This window comes from Nanorana parkeri, unplaced genomic scaffold (assembly GCF_000935625.1).
Source record: "Nanorana parkeri isolate BGI_ZX_2015 unplaced genomic scaffold, ASM93562v1 scaffold32, whole genome shotgun sequence".
In the NCBI taxonomy this organism is placed as follows: domain Eukaryota; kingdom Metazoa; phylum Chordata; class Amphibia; order Anura; family Dicroglossidae; genus Nanorana; species Nanorana parkeri.
Window position 1 is genome coordinate 1,464,962 of NW_017306300.1, and position 25,735 is coordinate 1,490,696.

General features: G+C 39.0%; 1 protein-coding gene across 1 annotated transcript in view; it reads right to left on the minus strand.

Moving 5' to 3' along the window:
• Positions 1–25,735, minus strand: part of PCDH15 (protocadherin related 15) — a 553,205-nt gene that overhangs the window by 102,962 nt on the left and 424,508 nt on the right. The window contains exon 22 of the mRNA XM_018568452.1: positions 21,983–22,110. Within this exon, the coding sequence (XP_018423954.1) occupies positions 21,983–22,110 (128 nt within the window). The remainder of the gene's footprint in view (positions 1–21,982; positions 22,111–25,735) is intronic.

Consider the following 25,735-nt stretch of genomic DNA (forward strand, 5'->3'; position numbering starts at 1 on the left):
TGAGGTAATGCGCCAGATCCACTCCACAAGAGCACACCAAAGGTCACTTCCTAATTTTAAACCCTTAAATGGTCAGTTCACCTTTTTACAAAACATGAAAAAATTAACTTATAGCATACCCCCAGTCTCTGTTGTCCTTACCTGTGTGATGTTCCCTCCAGTTGGTGTAGCGGTCCATACACTGTACACCACGCTTTGCAGCCCTGCAGTCTGTAATGATCATAATTTTGCAGATGGCGAGCGCTCATTGGTCAGCAGTCACATGACCATGGTGGCCAATAAGAAGCAGTTCTTAACTGGGGAACAGGTCCTGGAAGTAAGAAGTGCTGTTCATGCTGACCAATGTGATTTCACCATTTTGGAGCATTATGATTGTTACAGACTTCAACTGTGAAGTGCAGTGTATGGTGTTTGGACTGCTACACCGGCTGGTGGGGCATCACACAGGTAAGCACAGTGGAGACCAGGAGAAGTGGGGCGCATTGTAAGTTAATTTTTCACATTTTGTGAAAAGGTGAACGTACCTCTTAAATGAATAAGCAGGTCAAAAAGTGCAGGTATGATGAGTCCATACAGATTCCAGGAAAGTTGGATAGCCACAGTATTCCATAACAGACACATTTCAGCAAAGAAACCATAAAAGAGGAGGTTAAGAGGATTATCACACCAACAATCTTTATTAAAAAAAGTTCAATAAAAAGACCAATATCCACTTACATCAAAGTGTGCTATCACCCAGCACTAAGGAATGAGCAGCTTATGCTTGCTGAGAAGACACCACACTAGTGTTGCTAGTCACAGTGCAACTTTCTACAGCTGATCAAGGCCAGTCCCAGTGGCTGGTTACAGTTCCAGTTTCTTGAGTTTTACTGAGTGTTTCTATTTTGCCAGGGTTTTTGCTGATCATAGCCAGGGCCAGTATTTCCAGTTTGCTAATTAAAGTTATTGCCAGGATTTCCAGTAAGCTGATCACAGCCAGTGTAAGCATTTTCAGTTTGTTAATCACAGCCGGTGGCAGTGTTTCCAGGTTGCTGATCACAACCAGCACCAGTGTTTTCATTTTTCTGATCACAGCCAGTCCAAATGTTACTAATCGCAGCTAGTGCTGGTATTTTCAGTTTGCTGATCACAGTCAAAGCCAGTGTTGCTGATCACAGCCAGCACCATTGTTTTCAGTTTGCTGATCACAGCCAGCCCTAGTGTTGTTGATTTCAGAAAGTGCCAATAGAACAGTGGTGTTCATTGCAACCACTACTACTGTTTCCAGTGTTGCTGATCACAGCCACTGCCATCGTTTCCAGTGTTGCTGATTTACATATTTTTTGCTCTCTGTGTCTCCATTGTAAATGTTTCCACTTACTTTCTGTGTGGTCACTGGGGTAGGAAGTGAGGAAAATGTCCCCAGAGATATACAATAATAAAAATATATAAGGTATAGGGAAAGAGTGGGGTTATGAGTACAACTCAGACCAACTGGTGTGCAAGTAAATAATTGCCAGAATTGTTTTGTTCAAGTTACATTCAGTTGCACTGAGCACGTTTCAGGCAAAGAGTCCCTCTTCATCAGAGGTGTAGGAAAATCACAAACACCATTTCAGTGACTACCACAATATATAAAAACATGAGGATGATATTCACTGTATCTCTTATGTGATATTACTGTAGCACTAATGAAGATGGAGGTTTGAACCCTGGAAACATATTGGATTAAAGAAAATTTGACTCACAATAATATAAATTAAAAAACAACTTCTGGAATGTAAAAAATACTTCTAGTGCTTATGGGTATTTTATTATACTTGTAATAATAATCTGACACAGGTTCTAAACCTTCCTCCACTATACTAAGAGTGCTCAATAATATAAATTAAAAAACAACTTCTGGAATGTAAAAAATACTTCTAGTGCTTATGGTTATTTTATTATACCCGTAATAATAATAATCTGACACAGGTTCTAAACCTTCCTACACAATACTAAGAGTGCTATATTTGCTGTTTGCGTGCCTGTTGCAGTGATTAAAGTTGGCCACACCTATAGATTATCTGCAGATTTCCTATGGTAAGATGGAAACTGTGTGCACGGAGGAATCTCCCACTGGGCCAAGCTTCAGTCGGCCCTGCTGGCTGTCATAATACCTTAACAATCTGATTAGATGCAGGCAATGTTTAGGTATTTTGAGGTACAAAATGGGGAACAGTAGTAAGTGAAGTCTTGCACAAACATTTAAAGAGTAACTCCAGGCTGTTACAATTTACAATCTACAGTACAATGACAAAATACATGGTCTGCCCACTCTCATTTGTGGTTTGGTAGTATGTGTCTATTTAAAATGGACATCCTTCCTCGCATTCTCTGTATATTCCACACTGTCCATATAGGGGTCCTGAAATCCTTCTTTAAAACTTTGAGATCCTCCCTTTATGAGCTAACTCACCTGTTAACTCATGGTACAAAATCTTAGTGAAATGAAACAACATAGAAAAACTGGTCTTCCCCCACATAGAACGTTACCACAAATCTGCAGTTATAATGAGAATCCAGAACCGGATCTTCAATGGCCTACATAAATCTTGTGTTCACCTCGAGAAGCAATTATGCCCATTCTTTCTTCTTTCTCTCCTCTGTGTGCCCCATCATACCACCCTTTCATACTATGTCCGTAAGCGTGTTGCTCCCTCATTAAACAGCATAAATTATGCTCTTACAGGCTCAATGACTCCTCTACTGGGAAATCAAGATTTTCCATCAGGTCTGAACTGAACAGATCTGCCTATCTATTCCATCCCCTACAAAAGACCTTGATCAAGTACCAGGCAGTTGGTCACATTACTTTCAACTCAGAGAGTTCTACAAACAAGCAATTAAGTCATCAGGGATTTTCCCACAAAATGTACTTCCCATTTGACACCCTATGCCTTTAAAAGCTTGAACACACCGAGCAGAAATCTACACTATCCAACCTACTTCTCACCCAGATCTACCCTAATTGACCACATTAAATCACAGTGTGGTAAAACGAACTGGATTGCGTTCTCTCAGATGGTGATGTCGTTAAATCCTTTACTTAGATGCACAAACCCAGCAAATCGAATGTGACACAAACATAAAATTATTTCTTGCTGGTAAAGATGTCTACACATCTAACACAAGATGTTTTCAAGTTTTCCTGATGTTTTCTGGCATTGTGTAAATCAGCAAGGTGATATGACACATTTGGTAAAGCCCTCCATAGTTAGATTCTCGAACTGCTCTCTGTCATTCCTGGCCTGATCTCCTCTGGATAATAGGCCTATTAAGATTTTTCCTTACAGGCAGCAAAAGCCACTATACACCCACTTCCAACTATGAAGGAAGATTTGGCTTTTCCTAGTTACTTCAACATATTATCTTGATGTCTTCATCTAGCTATTTGCCCATATTATACCTTGAACTTTGCTATATAGATATAATTTGAACTTTGCTCTATGGATAACCTGCTATGGCTCTTGTACAGCCTCTTATAATGTCTAAAACCTTCCGTGTCTACTGGGAACACTGTGAAGTATGATTCTGTCATGTCTAGATCAATTGTATAATGATTTTTCTTTTTTGTTCCTTTTCCTTTCCTGTACTTTGTACATAGCTAAGACAATTCAATAACTTATACTCCTAAAAAAGAGTAACATACTGTTTTATAGTTTAATATTTTTAGTTTAATAGTTTAATATTAACAAATTATCTTTGAATTTAAATCTGAAGTTAGCTATGATTTTTTAATACTGACAAAACAAAATTTTGAAAACAATATTTTTGCAAATAGCAAATTTGGTTTGAGTATACAGAGTATACAAGAGATTACTGTTGTTCACCAGCTCAATATATTTATGATGCTTCCTTTCTTATTATCCATGCAGTGTGCAAATGAATATGGCAATTATGGTTACTGAATAAAAGCTCATAGTATAAATGTTATTTCAGATTTACGTCTCAGATTTCACCTAATATATACCCTGCACTGACATGTCTATCAGTCTAATGATAAATGGCCTCACTTAATTGTTATACATTCCACAAAAAAACAACATATAACATTAGAAGGCCATAACATGCATTTATAATAAATACATCATTATTTAAATCACTTCTGAATATAAGGTGCATTGTTTCTAGAAAAAGGTGTGGATCAAAGTTAAAAATGACATTTAACGATGACCTTAAATAGCTCTCTGACTGCATGACATTTTATTTGCAGAACAAAATATGTTCCCTTGTGCTTCTTTGTTACTTGGCTCGACAATAGATTTGATACATTATTTCCAATGACATTCAGAATGGCTTAAGGTTTCACATGCATTATACAGAATTTTGCACAGGTCATTTATCTAAGATTTGCCAGATGGTCAAATCTTCTTTTGCTGCAACTTTGACACAGTAACAAAACATCAATAACCAACAATGATACTGTGGTAGTCTTTGTAGATGCCTGTTAATCACAGATGTTTTTTATTCAGTGGTTTCTGTGTGATATCAGGGGTTGGTGATGCTTTTATCATGAGGCCAATCATGTATATACAAAATCACATTGAACTTACATTTGAAAAAGTATAGCATAAAGCTTGTTGCCTTTGTTAGGCTACGGACATTTATTGAATAAAGCAGTGAAATGTAATAAATTATGTGCAAAATTTAGAAACCCAAGGCAGAAAAGTGCAGGAAATCATAGAAGAAATAATGTGTGCTCTGCTTTAGTGTTTTTGCTTTTGGCACCACAAATCCAGTGGCAGGTAGTTAGTAGTTGGCATGGGGTTTTTGGAACCAAAAAAAGGGCATATGTATGGAGAAGCCTCCATATTTCCTGTCCCCTAACCACAACTGACTGTAATACATAAAAGATAACTGCAATTTAGGTACCGTTATCCTTTAAAAAAATTGTCTTCTGGCCCCTAGTAACCCCCAAGTGTTACATTTACCTATCCACATTCCATTAAGTTCTTTGCTGTGCGACATATGGAAATGCTGTGTACCCTTGGGGCAAGTAATAGATATCCACTCTTTGTTATACTCCATGATTGAAGGAGAGCTACTTTTGTGAATTTAACCAGTTGAAGTCCACGTTGTTAAACCCCCTTCCCATCCAGGCCATTTTTCACCGGACGCATATTTACGTTTATAGGTGCGTAAACGTGGGGTTGGGGGACTTAAACATTTTGTGTTTTTTTTTTACTTTTTTATATGTGACTTTGATTTTTTGTTTACTTTTTTTTATTTATATCTTTTTTGTTTTACACTTATTGTTATTGCTATTACATAGGGGGATAACAATCCCCCTATATAATAGCACAGGTACACTGACAGGTCCTCTTTATGGAGACATTAGAGGTCTCTAGGACCTCTAATGCCACCTGGGGACACCAAAAGAAGCTGATGAAGCAGAGATCTGCTTCATCAGCTTCTTTTCTCTGGCTATAGCAGCCAGATGACTGACAGCTGAATGCCGAAGTGATGTAATACACATCACTTCGGCAATCACAGCACAGAGGGATATCGGCAAGGAGCTGATCTCCCTCCCTCTTCCTCCTGACGCCCTCCCGAGCCGGTCCTGGGCCGCAGATGGGGCAGCGGATCCAGGGATTAAAGGTGAGGGGCCAGGAGGGGGGGGGCGGCGGCAGCAGCAGTCGAGGGGGGAGAGGAGGGCACGCAGCCAGCAGATATACACGATCTTCAGGCTATAGAGCCGCCGATCGTGTACATGTTAAACAGCTGGTAACGGCTATATGCATTGCACGGGTTTCTTCTGCCCATCTGGACACGGCAACCCGCCACTGCAGCTGTGCCGTCCGTCCGTTTTTTTTGCAACGGGCGGACGGCAACTGGTTAACAGGTCACATGACCAGGCCCTCTTCCTAGCTTTTTTCAACCTCATATTAAAATAGTACCAAAGGCTATTAGCTTTTTAACCTTATTGCATACTCTGCATTAAGGTAAAAAATGTCCCACTAAATTTAAATGCCCCTCACCCCCAAACAATTACCTATACTCTGCGTGCCCATGCCACTAGCTCCTAGATGATTTCTGATGTGCCCCCGAAGTTCCGGGTTAAGAGGAGGGATCCCAGGGCTACTGAAGGCACGGAAGTGATAGGCTGCTGCACCTGTCAAGTTACTGAGAGGAGGGGGGAAAAGTGGTGTGGCTTGTTGAGTGTTGTGTGCGTCAATGGACACACACAGAATGGCTCAATGCCCAGGCAGGAGCACTCATGCACAGGTGTCTCCTTTGCAATCTGCTGCAGAGCACAATGCACATTTGTAAAGCACATCACTGTTTTATAAATGTGTGTCTTCTTAAGCAGCCATCCAGCTCCTCTACTCCTCTAGATATATTTAAATTTTGCAATGGAAGCATTGTTTAATTTTTTTCTATTTGGTTTATATCCTACTAGGTAAGCCTTTCTACGATACAATTGTGTGTAAATATAAAGGAAATTATACAATCCTGATTGCAATATGTATTTGCAGCTTTATGTAGTGTGGGAGAAGTGAATTAATTTATAAATGGCTGAACAGACTCAAAAATCTGTTGGCAAGTAAAACATATATCTAAGTGTTTACCTTGAAGGATTTCTGATAATTGCCAAGTGGAATTGCTGTTAATATATTGTTTGCACCAGTTTTTAGAGGTTAAGCCAATGGAATAAAAATAAATCTGAAGCTGGTAGGAAAAGCCCTCATACTTACATACCATATAATTCTTTATATTTTGTTCCTTTAATGAGTTTAGAGGAATATTTTAGCATTTTTTAATTTTATTTTTTGCAGAGTCTGCTGATCTGGCTTTTCTTAATGCACCCATCTCTATATTTTACATTTTCTGCAAATACTTTAGGTCCTGAATTAGTCTGATAAGATTGAAATTATATGTCATAAAGCTAAGTTTGTTGAATCAGTAAGCAATTTAATATTAGTGCAACATAGACATTTTCAAGTGCATGTGCAATTTTTGGAAATGTTTAAAAATGTGTACAGTAAAAGCAGACCTCCAGCAAGTCATTGCTATTATAACCAATGACCATTTTCAAGAGTTAAATCGGTTTTTTTTTATTATTTTGTCTTTGACTTCAGGTATGAGCCCCAGTTTACAAACATATTTTCTATGCATTTGTATGTAAAGGAAATGGATGTAATGGTGGACTACAGTATTGGCTAGCCACTGTTCACATTGCAGTATTGACACCATGATGCTCAATAAATAGCTCTGCTTACTACAGTTTCCCTAAAATTATTTATAATGAAAATCATCTTAAAAAGGATACCATTCACAGTGTCATGTAATGAACATTTTCCTATACAGACATGTGAATAGTGCCTTATAGTCTTTTTTTTTCTAAACAAATTTACTGGTGAAGTTGAAAACAAATTTGGATAGAATAAGAGCCGGAAGAGCACGGTGGAATAATATTAACAACATTGCTGGTACACAGTAACAAAATTCACATACAGGAGTGCTTTTCTTTACACCCAATATCTTTTGTACTCCATTTCATCCTCCACAGAGAATATTGCAGCTGAACTTGTGCTGCTTAATGGGTTTACTGAGCTTCTAGAAGGAAATTGCCTGCCAGCATACAAGTGTCAGAGTTACTGCTGAATAGTGATGAGATTCGTATTTGTTCAAACATGAATTCACTGCAAATTTACTATATTTGAACCTATATTGCTTTGTGAATTCTCCAGTTTCTGGACAGAATAAGTATTTTTTTGCTGCCTTCCCAACTATAGCAAAGCCCCCTCCTTTTGCTGCAAGGATTAACACTTTCCAAACTTGGGATTAAGTTTGAAAGGGGCGGTTATTTGTTGTTTTTTTTGTATCTTTCTTGCTGACCATCTGTTCTTAGAGGTGCTAAAAACCAAACCATTGTGCAACAAATCCATCTTACATTTACCGCACCCCCTATCCTTATAGTAAAAATAAAGTTAGGGATAGGCTGGTTAGGCCTGTTTTCCCTGATTTCAAACTATCCTGCTGCTTGCCAATTTTCACACAGCTTTATCATCTGAGGGCTGACACTTAATTCTTGTAGGAAAACCCATGCCTTGTGTCTCTGCATTTGGTCCTGATTTGGCCAATTTCAAACTCTCAGATACAAATTAGTAATTGCCAAGCACCACAATCAGGCCCGGCGCTACCGCAAGGCAAGCGGCCGCCTGAGGGTGCTGCAGGGTGAGGGCAGAAAAAACAGGGCATTTTGACAAGTACTTGTACTTGTCAAAATGCCCCGATGCTTGCGCTATGGTTTTATACTTTCACCTACCTTCGGTGCGGGAGAGCAGCGGCAAGTCAGCACTGGTCCGGTGGGAAGAGCTCCAGGTGGGGTCCTAATTTAGCTGGCCAGCGACTGCCAGAGGATGCAGCTTACATGCTGATAGGGAGCAGGCCCAACGCTACAGGGGGTCGGGGAGGAGGTTCGGGGGGGGCGCAGAAATGCACCTGCCCTGACCACAATAGTTTATCTTCAGAAAGAACAGCCCCCAATCTAGAGACACAAAGCACAGGTAGTTAATTTTCCTACAAGAATTAAAGGCATTGGTCCAATAATACAGCTTTGTATAATTTGGCCAGCGGCAGGACAGTTTTACTCAGCAAGTACAGGTCCATATGCAGAGACACAAGGCAAATACAAGTGATTTCATATAAGAGTTAAGAGTGCCTGCCCTCAGATGGTACAGCTTTGTTAAAATTGACTGACAGTAGGACATTTTTAATCATCCTACACAGGTCTAAATGCAGAAGGTACAGACAGGTGTTTTTCTATAACCTTAGAGAGCATCAGCCCTCAGATGGCACAGCTGTGTAAAAACTGGCCATTAGCTAGAAAGTTTTGCAAGGGACTGCGTCAGTTAACTGCTGACCAATTCTATCCACCCATCAAAGTGAGCCTAGTAGTTGGATGAAATCACATGTTACTGTTTTTTAATGGATATGATTTAAATAATAGTGGTTGAATTCTGTCTAAAAGTCAAGCTAATTGTAAAAGACAAAAATAAATTCCACAGCCACATATGTGCTGCCAAATTATAGTGCCACTGAGGCTGTCTTGGAAAATAATGCTGTTCTGGAATACCATGCACAACCTAAAGGAATGCCTCAAACCTGTAAAGATTTCTTTCTCATTTCACTCTTCAAGCCATATGAAAAAGACCCAGTCCCTGGTATTTTCATTTTTTATTTTGGCATCGGCACAGGTTATCCATGGCAGTGCTGGGCTTCATAGGCCTTTTTATTACTAAATAGCTTCCCTATTCCCTCTGCATATTACCTGAATTGACTATAACAAATTTCTTTAAAGACTTCAATGCAATTTGGCCCAGAAGTTCAGATTTCCCAAACATTTTGCTGACTTTACTTAACTATATGATCTGTGCTACCTATTACCATCTGAAAATAATTCATGAACAAACCCCTGAGGAGGTCACACGATGAAATGCAACGGCTGAGGTCATCCAGTAGACACCAGGAAGTGAAGGATTGCTCTGTGAGAGTGGCCAAACGAAAGTTTGCTATAGAGGGCTATTGGATCATATGTAAACTCGCCGGCAGTGGCCCTAGGAAGGCAAGTATTGTTACAAGCAATAGTTACGGAAACCTTTGTGAGTGTTTTTAATCTTTTAAAATAAAGTCATTGGTTTTATGGTATGGATTTTGGTATGGATTTTTTTTATGCTATGGATTTTTAAAAATACTTTTGCATGAGCATAGGTGAATGGAGAAAAGGAGGTGAAGGGGAATACTGACGATTAAACATCCCTGTGGATAGATGGATAGATTGTAATCTAACACTGTAGCACTGTAAGACCATTTCTATCTGAATATCTCATCTGGTGAGCGCAGTCTGTGGCAACACATGGATTGGGGGGATTGATCACTTGATTGCATCGTTTGTGCAAATTTTGTGGGGATTCTTGCACTGCTTCTATCTTTTGCACAAACTAACTGAGATTTTTGCACAAGTTGGTTGAGAGATTTGTGGCATCGTTTGGATCATTGAATACTTTTATTAACCTTTAAAGGACTTTTCTAATATGTTATTTATTTATTCATTTAAATATAGCACTAGACAGTTTGTTCATGTTTTGCTGAATTTTGGCTAACTCCAGACAAACTGAAATTTCCCAGATTTGCAGTTCACTAGTGCTGAATGTAAGTCGACAACATGTCAAGTGAAACTAGACTTCATTCATCAAGCTCCTGTAGCACGTTCCATGCTAAACTTTCCTAAGCTAATATTATTAAATATAATACTATTGTCTGATAGGCCAACTTAGCATACCATTACCGGTTGATGAATCAGGCCTAGTATACTGAATGCATTCATGTACACACACTTGTATTGGCTTGCATTAGGTTGCCAAAGTACTTTTGTACACTAGACATAGTTTAATGAGGTCCAGTATCAAGTTAGTTTCTGCTTTAATTGAAACATTTGCTAATATGTATGGACACATGTTTACTGTTTCTCAGAGGAATAAAACATTCAACCAAAAAAGTAAAAGAAAGCTGTTTTTAATCGTTGCTACCCTGTAATGACAGCATTCTGGCTTTTGCCACCACCCAGGGTAGACAGACTTAAATAAGAGGCATGTATTATGTACACGTCATGTGAGTCCACATAGAAATGGGCTGGAACAACATAATCAGCTTGTCCATAACAAAAACAAAACAAAAAAAATTAAATCCTAGCCTGCTAGTCTTTGTGTCCAGAGCCACACAGTGCTAGTTTTTACATACCTAGAGTACTGCCACATGATATCTTTGTAGAACAAAATATTGTTCGGGTTTCCCCCAAGATTTTATGGATTGTGAGAGACTCCAGTGAAGGAAGCTTCCTGCTATACCAAAGACAGTTTGAGCAAAATCAGCTCTTGATTATCCTCAAGTACACACAAAATCCTTTACTTGACAAAATGGCTTTCCCAGTCTGTTTATTGTCACAGCATTTAAAGAAAAAAAAAAAAAGGTCAACAATGACAGCATTGGTGAGATTTCCTCAATTTCCTTTGCCCATTAGTCCATTAGAAGAAGTTACAGGCTGTCTAGCTGCCTGTTAGAGGGAGTGTTTTGTACCTGTAATATCTGTCATGCAAGAAGCATTCTGCAACTAAAGGACTGAGTTCCTCAGCTGTGGTACACTCAAGTGTCCTGTCCCGTAGCACTCTTGCTGGATTTAATATTGAGCAGTGTTAATCAGATTTTGCCCTGCTCAGCTTGAACCAGCACACTCTAAGTAACTGACCCTTCAGAAGAGGAAACAGCTAGGTAATGAGGCATACCTACTGGCCAATCTGCTATTCAAAAAAACACCTGTTAAAACATATGTAGAATCCTCAAAAAAAAAATGTAATCCATTTGAATAGATAAAACATCCTCTGTGTTTTAAAAGTCATACAGGGGTAAAATGCTTACAGAAACGGCTTTTGCCCTACCCTGGTTTGGGGGGGGGACCCTTTCTGGTCAAGATTTTGACTGTGAAAAAACGCTTTCAAAATTGTAAAAGTAAGTTTTTACCAAATACTAACACAACATATTTGTGAAACATGTTGTCACTCAGTACCGTGTTATTGTGTGCAACCAGAACAAAAGCTAGTTAAACTGAAATCTGTTTGCCGTCAATTCTCATAAGCAGGCAACACCGTATTACACTGGTATTACACTGTATTACACTGTTTAACAGTTATCACTTAGTAAAACTGCAAGGTTACTATAATGTATATATTTGCAATTGACAATGCGTCTATGGAAAAAGTGTCATTGTGAGGGGTTACCTTTAATGATAATAAATACCATATCTCTCAGTAAGAATTCCTAAAAAGGACACAGGATATTCAGATTCAACTGAGTGATATTGATGCTTACAGGAGAATTGAACACTGGCAAAATTTGTGTCAGTCACATAACCCTCCCCCTCTAGCATACCTCCTACAAGATAGCATGTCCTACAAGAATAGACGTCTTTCCCCTCTGGGAAAAAACATCACTATTTAACTTAATTCTTTTTATCAAGATATTTTTCTACTGGCAAGTTTTTTCATCAGTGCTCCTAGATGCAGTTTTACCCCTGGAAGCACCTTGTCCCAGTGCCGATGGGGACAAGGGGCTCTTTCCCCACAAGCCCTGGGGTGTTGGTTGTGGGGGTGTGGGCAGGGGGGCTTATTCACGTTAGGGCACTAATGGTAGCTCCGCCCAACTGTTGTGACAGATGAGCCCTGATTGGGCAGAGTCATCATGACTTTGCCCAATCATGGCTTCACAGTTCTCTGTGCCCTGTGCCCTGATTGGGCAAAGTCTTGCACCTGACCTTTGGCTTTAGCCAATCAGGGCTTACAAGGCACAGCGGGATGCTCTGCGGGTAAACAGCCCGCCGAACACCCTGACAGTTTGTGTGTTCACCAAACACACAAACTGCCGATGTTCGAGTCAAACTCACATCGAGCCCAACACTACTGGGGAAGTGCTAACCACTATGCTGTGCTGATATCAACCTCCTCCTCTCTAGGACAAGCCTCATGTCTGTTAACAAACGGCAGACCCTCTGGCCAAAATACTGATCGGCAGATCAATAGTGTAAGAGACACCTGCCCCGTATGCCCTTTCAGCATGAACGACTCTTTAAGACCCGCTGCTCCAATGGTCCAGGAACCCGTGAGTCATCATGTCCAATGCAGTGTATTAAATGTGAGGACACAGAGGGACATTCCATCATGGCCTAGCAGCTGAGGTTTGGTATAGTATATCAGCACAAAAAAAAGGTAACAGTGTTTTCAAAAGAAAGGGCACTGTAAAAGATGGTTACTGAATAGACAGAGACCTCTATATTTTCTTATAAAAGTATAAACTTTATTAGATTACAAAATATCATGTTTAGCACCTGTTACTCCATTTCCACAAAAATCTTCATAAAAGAACAACGTTGTCCATAGCACTCATACATACATTCTTCTTCTTGGGTTCAGGACGGGGAGATTGATCACAAGAACTTATAGAAAGGAGACTGCAGCTAATACACTCCTGCATGCAAATAGCCATCACCCCCTATCACTGAAGCAAGGAATCCCCACAGGGCAGTTCCTGAGGATTAAAAGGAACTGCACAGAACATAGAGATTATGTGATGGAATCAAGATCCCTCTATAATCGCTTCAGACAGAGAGGATATTCACATAGAACCCTCCGGACAAGTAAAACCAAAGTAGGAAAGAAAAATAGAGCCGAGATCCTTAAAGGAAGAAATAGCAGAGAAGGAGAACAAAAAGAGAGGACAGTAAACCATGTGAGAATGATAACACAATATGGGTCAAGCTGGCCAAAGCTGAAACAAATTTTTGAAAAGCATTGGCATGTTCTGAATCTATGTCCGACACTTGCTTATATTGTTGGACCGAGACCACTCTTGACGGCAAGGAGAGCCAAAAATCTGAGAGACCACCTAGTAAACTCGGAATATAAACCAAGCAAGAATAGTTTGGTCATGCCAATGCTACCAAAAATGAAAGGAATGTATCCCTGTGGTAAATGCCACATATGCCCATATGTAGAAAAAACAAAACAGTTCCAAGACTCAGGGGGAATAAAATCATATCAAATCACACGGTTTCTTAATTGTAATACAGAGAAGGTAATATACATGTTAGAATGCCCCTGCAAGAAAATATACGTTGGGAAAACAAAACGACAGCTATGCATCTGTATAGGAGAGCACCTAAGGGATATAAAAAATAAAGATATCGATAGTCCCATAGCAACACACTTTGCAGACCATCATAACTCTTCACCAGGGGGCCTGAGGGTAAAGGGGATTTATGCTTTAAACCTCCCACCCAGGAGAGGAGACTTTGACAAGATACTCCTGCAGAAAGAAAAAATGTGGGTTTATAAGCTCAATACCCTTTTACCCGCAGGCCTGAATAATGAGATGAATCTCAATGTCTTTCTTTAAAATAATTTATGTTTAGTCATAATAATAATAACACAAATACCCTTTCTAGAAATATATGCCGACTCAAAAAATAATCATATTATTTCCACAATGACCATCTGACAGCTTTTTATAGATATTTACATAATGTCCAAATAGAAACATTTCTGCCGGTATGAATGCTTTTTGATTGAAAAGAATAGGCAGATCCTTGTATGCTTTTATATATAGCTCTCACAAGCATCTCATCTTGAAACATACATCCTGGATGTAATTACCTAGCAGGTGTGAAAGGGTTAGTTAAGCAAACCACACACCTGCCAACTAGAAGGTGCAGACGAAGCTCCGCTGGGCGGAACGAAACGCGTCCACTCTTGAGTGTGTGTTACACATGCTATGTCACCCACACAAACGGCAGCTCCCTTACGGATCATTGGAATTACTTTATCTCCTGAACAACGATGAGTGAAATTCAAACGTCTCTAAGTTACTAACAAAATTGTGCTGAAGCATCGAAAAACCCTGGGTTATTGGAACAACCATAGACCAACCAGTTACCGAAGATAGTGCTAAACAAAGGAAACTACCCGGCCCCAAAAGGAGGACTATAAGATAACCAACTAACCTCGCAGAGGTATCAAGAAAAACCCTGGGATCTGGAAAAGCCACAGACGAATCAACTGCTGGTGATAGTGTTGAACAAACGGAACTTCCTGGACCCAAAAAAGGAGGGGTACGAGACAGCAAACTGTGAGTACGGTCGACTATTATACAATCTCTACTGGTCCCGCACAGTTCTCCCCCTTGAAATAGATCCAACATCAGGAGAAACTTCACTCCATTGGGAAAGTTTGAATAACCCTAAAAACAAAATGATCGAGACTCTCTAACGAATTTACTTATCAAAAGGGTTGATATACGGAGACCGGAGCATATATACATAATTCTAGTGGATTGTTTTTGTCTTAAATTGTATTAATTATAGAGACTTCCTTTCCTGAATTACAGACAAACAGTCCCTATTTCATTATACTTTTTATGTATCAGGTGCCCAAAACTGGTCAGATCTATATCCTTAAGTAGAACTGAAGTACAGATCCCCCACTTATTTTTTGTATTCTTTACATCTTCAAAAAGCAGGAATAAAAGTACCGAGAGGGACCAAGAGTGATATTGGGAGAATTCCCCCTTTTGGAAATGTTGAAGATACCAATTGCCGTAATCTGTGTGAGCGCATAGTATGTATGGAAGAATGTTTGTATGAGTGCTATAGACAACGTTGTTCTTTTATGAAGATTTTTGTGGAAATGGAGTAACAGGTGCTGAACATGATATTTTGTAACTAATAAAGTTTATACTTTTATAAGAAAATATAGAGGTCTCGGTCTATTCAGTAACCATCTTTTACAGTGCCCTTTCTTTTGAAAACACTGTTACCATTTTTGGTTACATGACCTGGATGACCTATCCCAATAAACATAAAGGGATATATACAGTTGGGCAAAAAAGTATTTAGTCAGCCACCAATTGTGCAAGTTCTCCCACTTAAAAAGATGAGAGAGGCCTGTAATTGGCATCATAGGGAGACCTCAACTATGAGAGACAAAATGAGAAAAAAAATCCAGACAAATCACAATCAAGAAAAACCCTGGGATCTGGAAAAGCCACAGACGAATCAACTGCTGGTGATAGTGTTGAACAAACGGAACTTCCTGGACCCAAAAAAGGAGGGGTACGAGACAGCAAACTGTGAGTACGGTCGACTATTATACAATCTCTACTGGTCCCGCACAGTTCTCCCCCTTGAAATAGATCCAACATCAGGAGAAACTTCACTCCATTGGGAAAGTTTGAATAACCCTAAAAACAAAATGATCGAGACTCTCTAACGAATTTACTTATCAAAAGGGTTGATATACGGAGACCGGAGCATATATACATAATTCTAGTGGATTGTTTTTGTCTTAAATTGTATTAATTATAGAGACTTCCTTTCCTGAATTACAGACAAACAGTCCCTATTTCATTATACTTTTTATGTAATATTGGGAGAATTCCCCGTTTAGAAATTTTGAAGATATCAATTGCCGTAATATGTGTGAGCGCATAGTATGTATGGAAGAATGTATGTATGAGTGCTATGGACAACGTTGTTCTTTTATGAAGATTTTTGTGGAAATGGAGTAACAGGTGCTAAACATGATATTTTGTAACTAATAAAGTTTATACTTTTATAAGAAAATATAGAGGTCTCGGTCTATTCAGTAACCATCTTTTACAGTGCCCTTTCTTTTGAAAACACTGTTACCATTTTTTTGTGCTCATCACTCCTGGTTATATGACCTGGATGACGTATCCCAATAAACATAAAGGGGTATATATGGTATATCGGAGCTCCAGGGAACAAACATTTTTTTCTTGGTATAGTATATCTTTGTTATTTAAGACCATTTGTTATTTTTTAGACAAAAATGAGCACTTAACTCTTGCAGTCCTGATATAGTCAATTCTTCCTAAAAGAAACATAGATGTTGTCATTGCTTGCCTACTACTGAAAATTATTTTTTTAAACATCCATTAGAGATTTGTTAGGCAAGATTCCTCTGTCTTTGTCTTTCAGATTCTCACAGGGTTATTCACAAAAGGGTGAAGAATTTGGAGAAGTGAACAATCTATATACTGTATAGATTTAGTGCATAATATATATATCTGTATACCTGAGGTGTAGATTAAAAGAATGCCTTTACAGATTTACAAATCATTTGGCAGGCAAAATGGCAAACATACATATTTAAGGTTTACCTGTTGTTCCACTTTAAGGTGCCTACAGATGATGATGATGATGATCCTAGCCTGAATTGATTTTGGCTGGACTGGGTCACAAGCTCCATATTCTGATCGGCAGCACATAACCTTGTTTAGGAGGAAACTGGCAGTTTTTCCAATTGGATTTTTTTGGACCAACTACTGTAACTGTTCTAGGGGCCAGATTGTTCACTAGGATAACCAAGCAATTGTCATTCTAGTAAAAACCATTCAATATAACCATCCAAAATTACTAATTTATTATTCTAGGGGCCAGAACACTGTGCTGATGTTTACAGTAATTATATAAATTATGCACTAGGAATGGCTAGCAGACGGAACATTTCCTATTCTCCGGTTTATTTGGATTTGTCCTTGTGTATGGCTTATCAGGACTACCCTAAGTAAAGTAAAGGGATGCCCTTTCATTATTTTAAAATAATTGAATATTAACTGATAAACACAAAGGTCATTTCGTTTTCAAAATGAAAAACTATGACATTCGCCATCTGGCATTGTAGGTATATTTAAGTTTATATAAGTTTCCATTAGCACCGTAATCCCAGTCAGTACTACTTAGGTCAAATAACATTTTCTGTACTCCATACCATACATGTACTTGGCCTTAATATTGTAGTGCATGTAATTATCATTAATTGTAGAACATAAATGTTATGTCTTTTGGGTCCAGTTTGACCTTTATTTGACATTTTGCACAAATCAGACTTAATGTGGTTCATATGCTGAGAATTCAGCTAAGGGCAGTAGCTATGGAAGAAGGATCCAAACTCTGGATTTGTGCCTGGGTAAAAAAAAGTTTAGCTACCCCCCCCCCCCTAAAGATGTGCAGTGTTTCTGAGTGATCACTGACACCACATTTTATCTCTTAGAAGTTATTCTCTCTCTCTATCTCTCTCCCCCTCTCTCTCTCCCTCTCTCTCCCCCTCTCTCTCTTCCTCTACCTCTCCCCCTATTTGACTGACATAACTGGTTACAATTTTTTAACAACTTCTGCCAAGTGACTGACAGGAACCTCACATTCTACAGTACAATGAATCTTAGAATTGGTTGCAATAAACTCTGCAATATCTACAGACTTAGCTGATAGAACCCTACAATTTTAAATCACTCTGTAAACAGCATTAATAACTGCTCAATCCCTAGGGTCAGCCATTAATATGTGCCTACCACCCTTTCCACTTCTAAACCACATGAAATTTCCATCAGCTTATATTTTCCTATTATAAAGGGGACATGAACTGAAGCTAACATTCAATCTGCTTTCAATGGAAGATCCAAGGCACACAAATCCTGAAATATGCTTGAAGTTTGGCTAAGCCTATATATGCTCTTTCCTTTAGTAAAAATTAACTTCAGTCTTGTGCACATGGCTGTCTTATATACCCCCACCCAGCACACTCTAAGGTCCCAAGAGAAACATGAATGGAAGGGTAGGGATGGAAGGGGAGTATTTTGAGATGTAGCTGAGCATTTTCATGATACACCTAAACCAGTTTCTGACTGACCTTTTGAATATATCACATATATAAATATCACAAGTTTAAGCTTGAGAGTTGAAATAGAAGAAGAAAGTGGACAGTATTTATTCTCTATATTTTCCTTAAGGAAATTCAATGGATAATGCTTGTGACAGCACATTCGCGTAGTGGTTAGCACTTCTGGTTTGTAGCACTGGGGGTCCCTGGTTCAAATCCTGGTCAGGTCACTATCTACAAGGAATTTACATGTTCTCCCTGTGTTTGCGTGGGTTTCCTCCCACACTCAAAAGGTATACTGGTATGTTAATTGGCTCCTGTCTAAATTGGCCCTCGTATGTATGCATGTGAGATAAGGACCTTAGATTGCAAGCTCCTTGAGGGCAGGGACTGAAGTGAATGTGTATATTGTGAAGTGCTGCATAAATTGTCGGCTCTATATAAATACCAATAATAATAAATAAAATACTGTGCCAAATGACTTAGATACTAAGGAGCATCCCTTTTTGTTTTGTTTTTTTCTGGTCTTCCATCAATCAGGAATTGCCCTCTGCACTTTTTTACTTTTTCTTTTAAGATGAGGAACTAAAAAGCATTTTGGAACAACCACATTATGTTTTAGTACAGACACAACACATTTAGCCAAGAGTTTTTCCTAAGCTTTGTTAATGGCAGACTAGTTATTAATTAAGCAAGAGAAGGTTAATGAAATGGAAATCAACTGTAAATAAATTAAAGGGAATAGTGAACAAAAATACACATATTTCACATCAGATTATTCATATGTTGTATGTTTTTACATTACTACTTGAATAGCCAAATAATACTAAATACCAAATGTCTTCTGTTTGAACTTGTGTTATATTAGAGACAGATCCCTAGTATTCTGGTAGGGATAGGATGTGGCACATACCCTTACCTGTATTTCTTGCAATACAATTAATATTGATTGATATTATAATTTCTTATAGCTGTAATACTAGAATACATAGAAGTGGTATATTGCATGTGATATGCAGTGCACTATATGTTATAAAATGTGCATGTGATGTAGTGTATTTAGGTAAAACAACTTATAAAACAGGATTACATTTTAGGAAAAGAAATCCTCTCTCTCTCTAAGCCTTTTTGGACTTCCAGTTCCCCATTCTTTGTGTAAAATTTCAATAAGTGAAGCATGTTCCAGCACGTAGGAGAGTTGGTGACAGAATGCTTACAATGGGGGGTTTAATGGATACAAAGTTTCCTAACACTGTACACAAAAACAGGATGTTTGTCTTACCTGAAAAATCAATTTCTTATAGTACATCACAAGACACGGGAAGTTAATTCTTCTATGGATGGGTTATGTAGCTACCTTCAGGTGACTGGACACTGCTAAATCAATTAGAGCTGTACGACAGCCTTATATAACTCCTCCCACTCCCAGTCTGCATCAGTTTTGCAGCAAGCAGTGCAAGAGTCGCTGAACTTATCCCACAAAGCCACAAAATTGAGGGAGACAATAAAATTAACAATACAATTTCAGTACAGGAGGTAGGAGGGCCCTGCTCATGAGAGCTTACAATGTATTAGGTTTATTGATGTACTGAAAATAGAGGCACAGTGCAATATAAAATGTGTACCTTGCCAAAATTCGCACTTTATATAAACAGGTAGAAGCACATATACTGTTATTTTTACATAGATTGACTGGATATGCTTAATTTACATAGATTAGTTTGAGAGGCAAAGTGCAATACATGTGATTTAATAATATTGTCAAACTGTACACACTTTTGTGGTCATTGCAGCTTGCCGGTATAGAAAATAATTTGAACATCCTAGTGCAGTTCATTTGTTTGTTTATATATGGAGCTGTGTCAAAGACCAGGCCCAGGTAGTAAAAAATATGGAATGGTTACAGCAAGTGTTGCTGAGCAAACCGTTAGGAAGAGTAAACAGTTTTGAGGGTGATCCCAGTCACTGTACAACATCAGCTGTAAAAGCACATGTACAGAGAAAGTTTTTGGCAATTTTTAGAGAACCCAGACCAGTGACCTTTGGTAAGGTTGACACAGGTTGCTTTAACTGCAAACAATTTGCACTGCATCCACAAAGAGATAGTGTCCGTTTCGAAGAGATGTCAGGAGACAGGTCCTCTTCCTGAGCTGACAGAATTGGAATTTCTTCTTCTTTTCTTCTTCTTCTGTCTCAGGAAGCTCACAAGCAGGAAACTCAGAGGGAGACTCTGAATGGGGAAGGAAAGGGGGCACGCTTAGCTTCCTACCCTTCCTACGGTCTGAAGACTATAAAAGTTCAGACATTTTCATAATGAAAATTGCCATAACATCAGTAAATTCCTCCCTAAAGATAATAGAGGAGGGAGCCCAGGAGAGAACTGAGAAGGACGCTGAGGTGGAGAGTGCAGGGGGGAAAGAGCACAGCTTGGAGCTAACAGGTACAGCACCTCCAGACAGAACCTTCCCCAAAACCACTGTTAGAGCCTGATGCTCATGCCTCCCAATGCCTATGATCTTCCATTACCTGAGGGGAGAGTCCCCCAATACTTACAAGGAGGCGGATGCCTGGTGAGCCAATATCAAAGGCAGCAGTGGTAACACAGTGCAGCGCTGGCAGAAATCTGGGTCTCCTTTCAGTGCAGAGACACATAAGTAACCCAGTGAAGCAGTGGCAGAGATCTGGACTCCCTTTCAGTGCAGAGGCGTAGCAGCAATGGCAGGTGCAGCCTATGGAGATCCCCAGAGTGAGGCTGTGCAGGGACCGTGTGGAATCCCAGGCTGCCCATGAACCCCGGGGAAATAGCACCAAATTCAAATTATGAGTGGAATTCTAAACCCTTCTGCCATTGGAAACCCCAATTTAAGACCAACAAGGGTAGAGGGAAATTGGCTACCAGGTTTGGGACAAGTCCTTACTTACCACCCTCATAGCAACAGCTTACTCATCAGAACAGGTCACATAAAGAGGACATGCCCCATACAGTCTTTGCCCTCTCGGGGGTATACCCCCAAAAGGGAATCTTCAGGGCCAAGGAACCTGTAAAGCACCCTGCAGCAACTACACACGCTGCATAAACTGCCAAGGAGAATGTCAAACGCAGGATCCAGTGCTCTAGCACATTACAGCGGGGTCTGCATATGGTCCACGAAGGCTCTGCCAAGTAGAAAACTGATCTGGATAGCTGCTGTTAGGGGCCACAGTGATCATGAGCAGCATTTACAGAATCTTGCTAGAAGAGTCTCCAGCAGAAAAGAACTAAGAACACTAGAAAAAACAGAGGCAGCCTAGGAGTGGGAGGGGTTATGCAGGGTTATGCAGGGCTCTCCTACAGCTTTGTTTCCTTTTCCAGTATCCAGTCACCTGAAGGTAGTTGCATAACCCATCTGTAGAATAATTAACTCTTTGTGCCCTAAAAACATGGTTACATAGAAATTATGACTGTGTGTATTGTGAGTCACCATTTCTTTTCATTTTCATTTTTTTCTGAATATATAACTATGAATATAAATCATGTAGTGTATAGGTGTATTCTTTGCAGTAGTGAACATGCTAATTATAAATGATTATCTTGCATCCTGTGGCTTATATGGGTATACGCTCATTTACATAGCTGTTTTAATTAGATGATTATAGGGTATCTGTAAAAAGTACTGTGTATTGTCAAATCAAGTTAAATTCTCTATGTATACATACAGGGAACATAATGTGGTAGGGTGCATTCACTGTCATACCTTCACTTTCAGCACCGATGCAAACATTCTAGCATCTTCTGATACTCCTCCCAGGTAAAACTTTTTTGAAAATTGTGGAGCATGGTCATTTTCATCCTGTATTTCAATGTACACTATAGCTGTGTTACCTAAAGGTGAACCATAAGAAAACATTTTAGCTTTAATTAGAATTTAAAAAAATCAAGTGTAGCAATGCAGGGGAGTCTTTCAGACCAAATTAAATGTTATTCAATCACTAAATTAAATACATGTTGCAAAAAGGAGAACACATTTAATATGAACCAGACAGGTGCATTTTCACAGTGGTATAGATAGTTTGTGTTCACTATGACAAGTATGGGCACATAGACTGTGTGTTGGTATTTTCACCCTAAAACCATCAAAGTATATTTCCAGTTGAAACTTCTTATTTTTTCTTAGTTTTGGATAGAGTGTGGAGGGGTTAAAGCCCATGTTAAGTTTTTATTGCTGTCTGTGTCCCTATTGGGGAAATATAACCTCAATATTTGTCCTGGGGGCCACAGTTAATGGGAAGGAAAGTGACAGGGAGTCCAAAAAGTTATGGTAGTCACCAGATCAGGATTAAAATGGGCTGTGTCTTTAGCGACAGGAGGTGCAGTAAAACGCCATAACTGGGATACAAAAAGCAATAAAAACACGATAATGGTTCCAACACTTTCTACTTTATCAAAAACTAAAAAAAGTTTTGACTGAAGTTATACTTTAACCTTGTGACACTCATACTGTTTAGGTTTACATAATACTATTATGTATGCTTTTAATGCATTCATGCTATGTCCTCTTTCCTTCTCCAGCCATTGTTAAATATATTACACTTACCTGAATATCATTACTGGAGAGATATTTGCTGTGTGACCTGTCAGAAAGTTTGTGGAGAGTCTAAAGGTGCGCATACACCTTACGACCATCGCAAGACTTTTGTCTTGCGATGGTCTTAAGCTTATTAAAAGCTCGTACGATCTACCCATCTTGGACAGGCAGATCGTACTTGCGATCATCGAAAGCCCGCCCCGCTGAGGGGCGGGCTTCCGAGGACCGCAATGCAGAACGGGCAGTGTGTGCGTGCGCACACCGGCCCGTTCCGCACCTGTCGAACGAGCAGGCTAGAAACCGAGCATGCTGGTTCGACAAAAGACGTGCGACCGTGCAGTAGAAACGGTCGCACGTCTTCGTTCACACTGCTCGATTCGCATACGATCGTGGGATTTCCTGCGATTCTCGTACGAGAATCGAGCAGTGTATGGGCACCTTAAGTCCTGTCTCATTCATGCTGCTGTCAAGAATTAGAGCAACAGTATATGAGCAGGCTTGCCACTGGAATTCAAGTGTGTATGGAAAAGGTGCTGGAAGCAGGACTGGAAAGGTTTGGCAGAGAGGTTGTGTGCTGCTAGGCAGTTGACACAGTGAAGATCTCCTTGCAGCTGTGTTTCAGGTACATATATTACATTATATTACTAAAAGTGTGCATAGCCTTAATTACTCCATATCATTTATATTTTTGCTTCCACAAAGAAACCTAGTTCATGCATTTGGATATGCTCCCTTCCAGGAAATTGGCAATAACATCTATTCATAGATCACTGTTAACGGCAGCCAGAAGGTAGAGGTTTTTTTTAGCATGTGATTACCCCTGTGATAATCTTTGTGAATTTATTTCTACATACACAAATGCCTCAAAACTAATTGTGCCTTATGCAATAAAATTAACTAATGCATGCAATAAAAGCTCCAATAAATTGAAAACAGTATTTTTTTAAACTATAAAATGAACAATTAAAGCATGGTGAGAAAAATATTACACTTTAATGTCTTTAACAATATAGCATATTAATGTTTTACTTTCCAGATGACTAAGACAAAATGACTGCTAAGAAAAATTGTATGCTATATGGTGTATGCAAAGCAAACACACTGTGGGGACAGGACGTTGCCTAGTAGGGCTACAGGACTGTTGTTTTACAAATGGTTTCTGTCTGATAGGGTACACATTAAGAATGTAGCATATAGAGGAGGCCCAGTGTTGTTAACCTGCCTGAGAAACTGCCCGCTGACCCTCTTGCACTTACCTTTAACTTTGAAACAGAAGATAGCTACACTTTACTAACTTCCAAATGCAGTATTTAAACTAAGAGTAAAATTCAGAATCAGGTGTACACAAACATTTCTGGGATTTATCCTTCTCCACGGATCAAATGAGTTTGAATTTAGTGCCAATATATAAACCAGTAGTTAAAATGATTGAACCCTGTATAAAGACAGTGCAGGTTTGGACCAATGTGGCTATATCCTTGCAGGATTGTTTTGAGGATACTGCACGGGATATTTTTGAGAAACAGGATGTGGATGAATGCAGTTCTGTCATATACAATTTTTTTTATTGGGAATGTGGTTTTGGAGAAAGAATTTAAAGTATTTCTGAATTGAGAAACTATGGCTTAATAAATAAGTGAGGGGCTGTTGAAGGCTAGGGATTTAGCACTTAAGTCAGGGGACAGCAAGGTTTATAAGAAAACTTTTGTTGGGAAATGGAAAAGGGTGTTCAGACTGCAAAGCTGGCTTATTAACAGTGTATTATGGGTAAATCTAAAGAGAATGATTCCTGTACTATGTGGCAGGGCATTAAGATTGTAACTGATTACAAATAAGCAGTAATGTGTCATGATTGAGGGTTTGTTGATCAGCTAAACCCTTTTTTGCTCGGTTTGAGATGGATGTGGTTATAAAGGATGGTGTGTTTGATGATCTGGTTACAAATGATCAACCAATTAGTTTGCAGAAGAGTCAGATAAAGAAGGTATTGCAGAGGATTGATGTTGTAAAAGCATCAGGGCCAGACAGTATGCCAGGGAGGGTATTAAAGGCATGTGCTAGTCAATTATCTGTGGTACTGACTGAGATTTTTAACCTGTTGTTGCTGCAGTGTAAAGTATCCAACTGTTTTATGCTGCTCTCTGTCACTTAGAGAAGCCAAGTACTTATGTGAGGATGTTATTTGTGGATTTTAGTTCTGCCTTTAATAGCATAGATCCTAATAAAATGTATAGGAAGTTGCAGGTATTAAACCACATCTTGAAGTAATGTGGTCTGGTTTAGTATATGAAGTGGGGTAATCCTGGCCAGCCAAGCTGCTGCTCAGATAAGGATCTAGTAATAGATTTTGGGTGGGACACCACATCAATGAAAAAAAAAATTGTGGGGTACCCCCTTAAATCCATACCAGACCTGAAGGGACTGGTGTTAATTTTGGAGGGACCCCGCCATCTTAATATCTATAGCAGACCCAATTCTAGAATAAGAGTCTACTATAGATGAAGGGAATCTCAAGACAGCAAAATCACTGCTGCCAACCAAACTGATTTTTGTATTTTATTTGGTACAAGTGCTTCAGGTCCCCCTATGTCTGTTGTTTGACATTCCTTTACCTAGTCGCTTAAAAATGGCCATTATTGATATATAAGATTTGTTTTTTATTTAATTCAAAGGGGTTTATATTATAAGTATATAAAGTTAATTTGAGTTCATGGTTAACATGGCCACTAGCCAGAAGGCTGGGAAAGAAAAGAGAAATAAGGTATCCAAAGAATATAAACCTGCAATTATCTATATATTTGTAGATTGTCAGTACTAAACATTTCAAAAGGCGTGTTTGTTGTTATTTTAAAGATATGGGTAAAGGTCCACTTTAATTAACACTTTTTTGTTATAAATCTATATATATATATATATATATAT